Source organism: Anabas testudineus, chromosome 8, assembly GCF_900324465.2.
Source record: "Anabas testudineus chromosome 8, fAnaTes1.2, whole genome shotgun sequence".
Classification (NCBI taxonomy): domain Eukaryota; kingdom Metazoa; phylum Chordata; class Actinopteri; order Anabantiformes; family Anabantidae; genus Anabas; species Anabas testudineus.
Window position 1 is genome coordinate 5,498,688 of NC_046617.1, and position 10,999 is coordinate 5,509,686.

The 10,999-nt window shown below is 40.0% G+C and overlaps 1 protein-coding gene across 1 annotated transcript; it reads right to left on the reverse strand.

Annotated features, from left to right (window-relative positions):
- Nucleotides 1-9,346: 9,346 nt before the first annotated feature.
- On the reverse strand, nucleotides 9,347-10,315 carry c8h11orf88 (chromosome 8 C11orf88 homolog). The gene has a single exon (XM_026357941.2). The coding sequence runs from the start codon at nucleotides 10,219-10,221 to the stop codon at nucleotides 9,733-9,735; it is 489 nt and encodes a 162-aa protein (XP_026213726.1). The 5' UTR covers nucleotides 10,222-10,315; the 3' UTR covers nucleotides 9,347-9,732.
- Between the last annotated feature and the right edge of the window lie 684 nt (nucleotides 10,316-10,999).

Genomic DNA, 10,999 nt, shown 5'->3' on the forward strand with positions numbered 1-10,999 from the left:
TGCCCCAGAAAGTTTCTTACCTCTGCACATGGTGGCCAAAGGAAGTAGCTGTGAATGTTGTGTTGTCAGGTTTCAGGTTCGAGGTTACAGAAGTGTTCAAACAAAGCCAACGTTGGACAGGAGGCTTCTGTTCAATCATCTAACAAGCAGATCTGTATAAGTAAGCATGCAAGCAGGCTAGATAACATGTAAAGAAAAGGCAGGGAGCAACCACCTCTTTAAGTGCAGTTGTGCGAAAGGTTCGGCAAATCAGCACAAAGAGAACTATACAGGATTTCACCCTTAGCCATAATACGAATTTCATGGACAGTGTCACCCTTTGACTGATCGGGGGGTTACACATTTTCACTGACAGGTCATGAACGTGTGGACCCACATGATAGACAGCCCCATCACCCAGAGGTCACAGGGTCTGTCTTACTAGAGAGTCTATGTGCTCCACAGTCACGGTGTCCCTGAAGAGTTCCTGACCCTCCGGCTTCCAGGGTGCCATTCACCTTTGACCTATGGAAATTAACTGCACGAAATGCCCTGTACAAGTCGTGACATATCAAGGATAGAAAAAGCTGATCAGGGGGTCCCTGCTTAAAAGGACTTGATATAGTCATAATGTTTCCATCCAAATTAAAATGAAATTTGTTAATGTATTGATTTGATGAAATTCTTGACCTTTAGATGTGGATGAAATGGACTCAGCTGCACAGGTTGTTGTAAGCTGACATGCAAAAATAACACAATAATGACTTGGGTAACATGAAAGAGAAATTGACTGTGATGTGGAGAGGGTGTTGAGGAGAGCGGCGAGACTACACCACAATAATAACATTACAGGCTGTAAAAATGAAAACATAATAAGCTGAAACACATTAAGATGGGGGCTGCGTTGTTACATTACACATAGATAGTTGACTCAGTGCTGCTACGAAACCTTTGATGAACATCTTTCAAGTCTAATTAGGTTACATCAGACTGTGTGTATTGTGTTCATGACTAAAAGCTACAGTATACAGAGAAATTCATTTCTGAATGTTATTGAGTGCAGAGTGGACGGCTGGACAGAGCGGACGGGATTGAACACAGGTATCATGCTAGTGCGATGTTAAAGTGCACATAGCTTTAATTTAGACCAGCCTCTTTGTTTCTGTTCTTTAGTTTTAACTCACGCCGTATTCACTGGCATATTATATTTCATGCACTCACAAAAATAAAGTGATGCCCTAAGAGGCAGTGGAGCATCCACCAAGTTGCATTCACTCATCCACACAGATGTTCCCAGATGTCTGGGAATATTTGCGATGTTGAGAGAGGGTAACGACATACTGTAATCTCATGAATCAGACAAACAAGATGGACAGAAAGCCAGCTGCTGACAAGGGCACTTCAGTTTCTGTACTGCACTCAGCCTCCGTGGGTTACGTAAGGCGTAGTGGATTGTAAACAGCAGGGATTAAATTGGCTGGGAGTCGCAATATTAACAAGGAGGTTTTGAGGTCGGCGTAATCCAAACACAAGTTTCAAATCCTCATGCTGGCTGGCTGTAAACTGGTGGTTTGTGTTGGGTCATGAATCCTCTGTATGCTGATGTAATCATGCTGGTGAGAAATGGCAACAAATTACTCTGTTTGAATGTATTTACTTGAATATATTTATCTATGTATTACACTTCCTGCTTCTTGTCTTTTCTTCTGACTGGATTTGACTCCTGCACATCAAGCATGATAGCAGATACAACATACAATATATGCATTGTCAACTTTCCCTGTGTCCATTGTGATTATGGAATATCCACTCACCACAACAAATACACCTCATTAGAAACTGCAAGGAGCACAAGCTTCCTAAAGCTGCATTTGCCAGAATTACAGTTCCCCTGATAGCAAATCCTGATACCGTTATCACGAGTAAGTGGTACATACAGGTGCTCTCTCTGTTTCCATCACACACACATGCACTACTTTACTAAATTACTAAAGCTTTTTAAATATGAAACTACTGTATACTCTGCAGAATAAGAAGACATGGTCTGAGGTGTTTTTTATATTCTTGTGGTGCTTTCTTACTGTATTTAACAATATGACTCTCACATACATGTACCTGACCTGAAAGTGGGCTTTTTATCCCAGGTCTGAGTCTTCCAGGTGGAACAGTAATAAATACAAAGACAGAGTCAGTCTGAACATGTTTTGTACAGTTTCTGAAATTAGACTGAGGTACAAGCATATACTGCAGATTCTGGCCATTAAATATAAACAATTTCTGTTTTCTGTTCTGCTAATTTGTGTGCTCAAATTGTCAATTCATGGGAATTCATTAAATACTATGAGGGTACAAATGACTAATTTGAGTGCATGAAAACATAATTTGTATGCATGAATTATAAAAGCTAATTAGTGGTTAGTTTCTGATTTGTCAAGGCCTCCAAAGATCAATCAAGCTCTATGCTGACCTGTTGTTATAGATTCCCTCCCCCCACATCTCTTTTAGGCGTGTCAACTAGAGCCACTTTGATCCCTAATATCTCCATGGACAGACGGGCTGAATAAACTCTGTCATGGCTGGCAGATATGCAGAGTGGGAAGATTATCAGAGCAGTTAAAGCTTCTGTTTTACTGCATCACTGGATAACAAAGGAGCTTCTGTAGTCCACAGTACACCATACAGAGCTGAACTCTACAGAGACAGGGGGATACTGAAGGCACCACAGGATCACGCTTCATCTGCAAACAGGCAGAACATTGAAAACTAAGTAAGTTTTCAAACAAAGAGACATCATGGTAAATGATAAATCTGTCCCATACTGGCTGCTGGTCCAGTAACTGCAGACAGAGAAAGTGGTAAAATGTCAATTCATTTATATGAATACACTCATTGATTATACATCTAGATGATTCACTTTCTGACGTTCATGTTTTCAAAATGAGACAAATGAAACGATGAACTGTAGTGCTGACATTTGGAGACAAAACCTGATCAAGGAAATAGATTTTTTTATTGCTACTTGTCCACCGACCAACTGGACCACAACCATCTGCAGTTTTTCTGATGTGAATAATTTTACCTCTGTTTGATTTTCTCAACTGTACTATAAACTTTTGTTTAAAGTTTAAATGCTAATCTGACTAAAATATTAGCCAACTAAATTGAGCCTGAGGCTGTTTTCTTGAGTCTTGTTTCTAAGGTCAAGAATAATTTTTAAACCTTAATAACCTTAACCACATTTGGTGTCCTAATACATGAGGTACCAGCAAACTAATAGTACGCACATGGAAATTCCTCTAACTTAACCTAAATTTTCAAAACATTTACTGTACAATGAGTGTGGGTCAAAGTCAGCTTCGACAGCGGCTCTCCACATTAAGAAACGTTTTGCAGCATATTTCTAGTAAAGAAAATATTCAACATCGTTTTAATGATGACAGAAGTTTGCCCATTTGTTAAATTTGGGTAACAAACCGCAGTAAGTGTCCAGATGATGACATGAACCTCTTGTTTGGCAGTAAATGGGGTGGAGCACAGTCTCAGTCCTTGGAGAATACATTAGATGTGCATTTCAGTGCTGCTCCTGTGCTTAATGGGGCTTGATGATGGCAATGCTTCATCTCAAGGTGGACCTGCTTTTGTCAGTCAGTACAAACAAGTTCACTGAGTAGCATGACCTTCTCTGTTAACGACAATGTAGTATTGAACAAGAGCTTTTATACGCCACACTGAGCAACCTGACGTTGGTCACAGAGCATCAAGAAGAAGAAATGGAAATAGGTGATCTGTGTGCATCAGAAACAAGGAGTCATTTATAACGATACAATTCATTTCCAGAGAAACCCCAGTGATCGATACCTGTTATTCTCATGAACTCCTGCTCATCCTTTATTTCAGACTCACCTCCTCAACTGGCTTTGCAGAAGGGAATTGATGTACAACAGTTGTCATTAATACTGATGTTTTAAACTGTATATCCAGTCAGTGGAGGTGGATTTTTCAAACTGAGTGAAAAAAACATGGATGACTGAGTGCTACTATCCTAGTGTTGTCAGTATGACACATATCAGGAATCACAGTGTTTACTTTTTAGTCATTTGTTGCCAGAACGGTAAGGTTGAAATGAACTTCAGGGGGAGTCCCTGCCCCGGCCAAAAGAACAAACTAAAATTCATTCAATTATTGAAATCATTTTTGGCTGCGTTGTGGCCGGTGTGTGTCAGGCTTAAAAGATACAGTCTTTAAACTGTATACACTGTGTTGGGCCAAAATTGGATGAGGGTGTCCAGGTACCAGTCAACATGAAGGGAGGGAACACTGGGAGTAGAGTCCAAGTCTACAATCACCTATGGGGGACTGTAACACTGAGCAACAGGCAGGTTTAATAAACAATCGGAAAAGCAGACTAAAATAATGCCGACAACGTAAATTAACAGAAAATATGTTTTGCAAGAAAAATCCCACTTTCATGTTTATCATTATATTAAGAAAATGAATAAAATGTGTTGCCCCCAAACCTGTTCAGCTATCTTCTTCAATTTTTAATATTATTATTTTTTATTCCAAAAGCTTGGTGACATTGTGACAACAAACTGCACACAGGAACAGCAGGTACACAGCTGCTGGTGTGTAGCCTGCAGCTAATTTGTGAGCTAAGTAGTAGTGGAGAGGGGAATGTGAACTGAAATGGTGAAAGTTTGATCTAGGAAGTTCAACAATGGGCTGACGCAGCAGATTGAGGGGAATTCTCTGCACAGTAGGTTCATCTCTACAAGAGACCACTTTTACTGTCATACTGTTTTTGTGTTGTTATTGGACACATTTGTATAGAATATGATTTGTAGCTGCTTTAAGGTTCACAGTGTAATACGTTAATTACCTCTAATTTAAGTAAAGCTAAATAAATGCCTTGTTAACCATTTAGAGCTCGTGTAACAATGAGCACGTTAATGATGCCAAAGTCAATCCTGGTAGCTCGAGCCAAGAAACACGATCAGGAAAAAAACAAAACATAAAAGACGTCTCTTTATTAGCAGAAACAGACAAACCAGAGAGAAAAGAGCAGTGAAGCGGCTTAATAGAGTTTTGAGGCAATGCTGGTGATTCCCGAGGGACAAGTCAAAGTCGGAGAGCAGCCACAGAGCTTCTTCATTAAAAGTGGGACTTTTTACAAGACTGCTCCTGGTACTTATCAACTGTAAAACATCCCACTGTGTGCGCGGCTTTTATTAGAGAGTGGACAGTTGTATATCACTTCCCTTTAAACTCCAGCTCAGGGACATGCCTTTGGAAAGCTTATGTGTTGCAGTGATTTGTGTCACTGTCTACTTTATTGGTACCCTACTGTAGTTTTTTTTTTTGTTTGTTTGTTTGTTTGCTTTGTTTTTTCACACATCATCTTGTGCTGCTCAACAGGTTGCCACGGACACTGGAGACACATCCATAAACAACGTCAGTGCTCTTCTGTATCTGAGCAAACAAAACAGTCGACACCACTGGACCATGCAGGTGTGTTTCTATATTAAATGTCTTGATGCTAGCAGCTTGTTTGGATCTGCTGCAAATGAGTATTTTATATTAAATAAATCAAACACCAAACAAATATCTTTCTCATGACCCTGTGTACTTTTTAAGTGAATCTGCAGATATTCTCAACCCCAAAAGTTAACCACAAGCTCTATTTGCTCAACATCTGGACCTTACAGAACTCTTACTACTTAACCGGACTATTACTGTGAGGTTGCATAAGACGGCGGCTCTTTGATGCTGTAAGCGTTGTATTATTAACCAGAGACAAACATGAAAGGTCAATAAAAGGGGGAGAGTGCTACTGGCTTAAATTAAATCAAAACTCATAGAAGACAAACAAGTAAAAAACTTTTGCAGATGTGTTAGAGCCATCCAATATTTACAAGGCTGTAACAATCAGTTTGAATGTTTAGTTCCAAGGCTGCGTTCAGACAGACATCTACCTGTGAGTGCTGCAAAGGAGGAGGAGGCATGTTCCAGGCTTAAACTACAGAGTCCATGTTAAAGAGTATGAGGTTATGCTGTTGTTGTTGTTAGTGTTATCTGTGTGACATGCGTTCATAAAAAATATAGAATATCAACCAACTTATGGTTTTGGTCTATTGTTCAGGACTCCTTTCTCACTTTTTTAGCAATTTGAGGTTAATGAATCAGCTAATTAGAGGAGAAAAAAAAAGTCCAACTTGTTCAGGGTCTCTGTGTTCTGGAAACCCAGCTGCTGATTGGTAACTGTAGTTAAAATGGATTTGAAGAACAACAGGCTTCAAGCACATTGTCAGGTAAAGGCAGCCCAGCTCTGCGGATAACTCTGAGGAATGATGGGGCTTACATAATTTTATATAAAAAGTGATTTTTATAGCATTTGGCAACAGCAATCGCCTATTTAGACGCTCACTTGCAAGAGAGCAGCACGCTGAATCATGCATGTCTCTGATGACATTAAGGCTGTAATTCACTGGACTGCAGTAACGGTGTTGTAAAATGTAAAATATAAAAGTAAGTAAAAAGCTCCATAGAGCTGGAGAGCTGGTGATAATTCTCCCTGGGGTTCATCAAGCAACCATTTTAAAGCTCTGTCATATTACATGTCATTTGATTCAGTATAGAAAATAAAAGTCTCCATTGTTTTTCTTTTTGTTTTATTTATTTGTTTTTCAATGTTATTCAGTTATTCTACTCAAAAAATACCCTGAAATAATCATTTCACTGCTATTTTCATTTTCACGGTGCACCATATGTAAATTAGGAAGTGATCTGGACAGGAGTAGCCTGCAGACTAGTCCTGTAACAGTCTGAGGAGAAGGGCTGACTACAGCAGGGGTCAAATTACACTGTGGCACTGTTGGACCTAGTGAGGCTGATAGCTCACTACTAAAAACTCTTTCTTCTAGTATAAGCTGTTGGCTGATCGATTTCATTCTTTCTCGTTGGAAATAGGCACAATAACTAATCTCATATTTTACAAGTGTGAATATGTCCCTCTAAACTGTTCATCCAGAGTGGGTAGAAGAGCTGCTCTATCACACTTTTCATCAGATCCAAGGTCAAAGACTGGAGCTCACAATAATGCATTTATTACTTTGATTTTCTAGTAACTATTTGACATTACAGTAAGCTGTAAAATAAGAGGAAAATTATTGCGTTTTAAAATAGCCCAGATCCAGGACTTTGATATGAGTGAGTCATTTCTGAACATCTCAGGCTCAAATTTTCATGTGCAATGTCTTGTTTCCAAGAGAACACACACCATGACAAGCGTGCGCAGATATGTGATGTAAAATTTAATGAAATGCTTGTATAATTGGTGAATCACTTTTAATCATAAAGAAGAATTCAAAACAGCACTGATACCTCGAAAAAACATTCAGTGTTTACCAAAAATGTGGAGCTCAACTTTTGACTCATCTAAAAATCTTGTTTGTAAAATTGAAGAATTTATGAAACCTTGATGTCAGCATGTGAATCCATTCAACAGGAGGTTTGACAGGGAAGAGGAGACAGGAAGGCTTCACTCAGCTGAGCATTCATGTCAGCTCTGTATCAGACAGTAAAGCCTCCTGAAGGTCTGTTTGAAATGTCAGTTAAATATCAGGAACATCAGTTCTCCCTGACCGTAATACTCCCTCTGAGTGCGTCTCTCAGACGAGCAGCAATGAAGTGCCACAAAGTGAGCAAGCAACAGCTGGGACACAGATATTACAGTGATCTGTTTCCACCCCTGAGAAAAGAGACTAGTGGGCTGAGATATTAGACTCCAACACAGACAGAGAGCTTCTTGATTTTTATGGTGAATTATCTGGATGAAAGCAGTCAGGGTTCAACTCAGGAGCGCACACACGCAGATAGACATTTGTGAGGCAGATAAACAACTTAAATTCAGTTTTCCTAAGCTTATTTTATTTGTGAAATTGATTTTACCGTCTTTGTCTTTGAGGAGCAGAAGAACCAACACACACTGACATATACAGTGAGAGTTTACTGACCCCTCATGGCAAATTCTCATCATTACATCTTACTATTAACAGGAGATGTTAAAACCTGGACCAGTGATCTTGAGTCTAAGTGTGTGACAGTGTCTAGGGCATGTTTAGTGTGGTGCACACGTTGATACCAAACAGCAGAGAGAGGCTACTTTTCTCCATTTAAATATGGTGGTGCTAATTCCTAGAAACAGTTTGAGATATTACATCACTAACCCAATAATTCAGAATATTTTATCAAGGTATCTCAAACTTTATCCAGACCAATTTAATTTGTTATATTATTTAAAATATTCTGCTGAGTCAAAAATCAAAGGCAAAGTCAGATTTGAATTAGTTTTATTTTTTATATTTTCTTTCTTTTATAACTTTTGTCAGTTTCAAGTTATTTGAGAGACAATTCTGGATTCTTTATATTTTGTGGCAGGATACCAACAAATTGAGGTTTCCCATTCCCATCCTCATCAACCTCAGCTGTCACCTACTGCCACTTTGTGTTTAGTGCTGATTAATAAAAGTTAACATGCTGAATTCAGCTGACGAACATGGGAGGCTAAACATCACAGTAACTGCTTCACACAGATCCCAGCATGGCTGCAGACTTGTGTTAGTTCTGGACAACAACGGAGCTCACAGAGGAATAAGACACTTGGATACGTACACATTACTTGTTAATAGGATATTTTTGGTTGGCCACATTGGCCACAGATTTTATGCAGACAACAAACTTTGCTTGAAGTGTACTGGAATAAAGTTCTCTCTTAAGGGCAGAACCATTCACTGCTGTCCATTTATATGCTTGCTATGTCTTCCATCCAAATATGGCTGTATACTATAATACTAATCTGCTCCATGCAAACTTGTCACCGATTCATTGTAACTCAATTTAAATTGACCGCATGCTGTTCTTATACACTGTGAAGAAGCAGTGTACCTTTTCAAACGAGTACTGCAGGGGATTGAAGGAGATTTGAGGCGGAGGATCGCTTGAAAGCTACTTAAAGGCTGAATTAGCGAGATGATCAGGGTTTGAGAGGTTAAAGAGCATTTACAGATGTGTGGTGTGTGCTCTGTCTGCTTTGAAAACTTTAACCAAATTAGCTAAAGTCAACAGTCAGCAGTACTCTTCTTATCCTATTATGGTTGGGCCTTCTCCACTGGACATTTGGAATTTGAATATCCACTCGAGCTTCACTTCACCTTATGTAATGCTATTTGAAGCAAACTACTGTGTACTGGCTCTGTTCTGCACCTGCGGCACTGTATGGACAGGGCAGCTTAGTCTCACAGCTGACACCGACAAGGCCGTAACACAAGAAATGCAATCAGAACCTAAACATAACATGAATATTAAATATAGTTTGTAGCAGGAAATATTTTATCCAAAAGTGTAAATCAATTACATAAATATTAATACATACTTTATTCATCCCCTTGAGGAAATATAACTTATTATAAAGTTGTGAGGCCCAGAAAACAAATTATTAATGAAGGTAAGTGAAAATAAGTACTTCCATGAAGAATTTAGATGTCAAAATAATCCATCATATATACCTATGTTGTGGTTGTTGATTCTGGAAGTGGACCTGTGCTTAAAAACAGCCTGACGAGCTACATCTCTATGAGAAGGCATCTGAAAATGAAGCATTATGTGTTCTCCATATCTGAAACAGGTCTCAGCCAACCTGCGTCACATTAAACTGTCTCATTAAGAGTTGACGTCCAGTTGATGGGGGTCCTGCTGCTACTGCAGCTGTTGGACCAGCTCCTTGTCCAACTCCGAGTCTGAAGATCGCTGAGGTTTCATCGCTTTCGCTCTGTTGAGCTTCACCTTGGGTTTAAAGGACACAGATACGAGCTCCTTCTGGATCCTCTGCTCTCTCCGCCTCCTCAGCAGAGCCAGTATCTCCCTCCTCTGGTCCCCCATGGACACGTACCGCTGTCTCTCTTCCCGTCTTTGCCGGAGTGCAGGGGCACCTGGCGGCTCCGCTGCGGCGGGTTTGGCAGCAGCAGCGGCGGCGGCGGCGGCGGTGGCTCCGCTGCGCTGAGGCCGGGACACAGGTAGCCTCTGACGGATGTCTGCCGACACCAGCCGGGACTCCAGCGGCGGAAGTAGGGACAGAGAGCTCCACAGCTGCCTGGCATGAGACACGTCCTCTGGAGAGGAGCCGTCAAACACGGTGAAGAATTTCTCCAAGTCCTCCGGCTCCAGAGTCTCATCCCGGACAGACATTTTACTAGTAATACACTCTGTTATTGTGTTAAATGCGAAATTAATTCATTAAATCCATCAAACTAAAACTGACATGTATGAGCTGCCCTGTTGTTTGGCGTGGTCACCATGGAAACGATCATAACTCCCACGCACAGAGTAGTACTACGGAAAGCATCTGCCCTTTCAAAATAAATGTATGGTAAAACCTACAGCCTACTGGTCATTGAGTAGAGAGTTAACATGATTTAGATTATATATCTAATTATATATAATATATTTATATATAATATATATATATATATATATATATATATGAATTGAGTTTGCAGTTGTTGCTCTTAGTTTCTGCTCTAACAAACAAGCTGGGCTATGATCATGAAATTGACTTAAAACTATCAATGGGTTGCGTTATTCTGAAACAGAAGGGTTTCTGTTGGGGAAATGTTTTATGGTTGCGCTAATTTATTTTAGAGACGCAGAGTTCATTTGAACTAGCCTGCTTTATTTCGAGCATTCTCTTGTAAGAAATTATAATCTTCTAGTGGCAAGTTCAATGATATAAACTAAACGCTGTGGATCTTAAACTTAGCCTGAAAACAACCAAATAATAACTAGCATCCTAAGATAACTTTAAGAATTTGTGTACAATCCCAGGCTCTTAATTTGAAGGCAGATTAACCACACCTCTTGATTGCTGGCTCGTGCGCCTCGGACAATTATGCTCCGCCCCCAGAGGCCGCGGTCCGGTTTAAATAGTGTGGAGGAGGAAGGACGGCATCATCATCATCACCACCAT

Excerpts from the sequence above, each read along its gene's own strand:
- c8h11orf88 (XM_026357941.2), bottom strand. The coding sequence starts at position 10,221 with ATGTCTGTCCGGGATGAGACTCTGGAGCCGGAGGACTTGGAGAAATTC.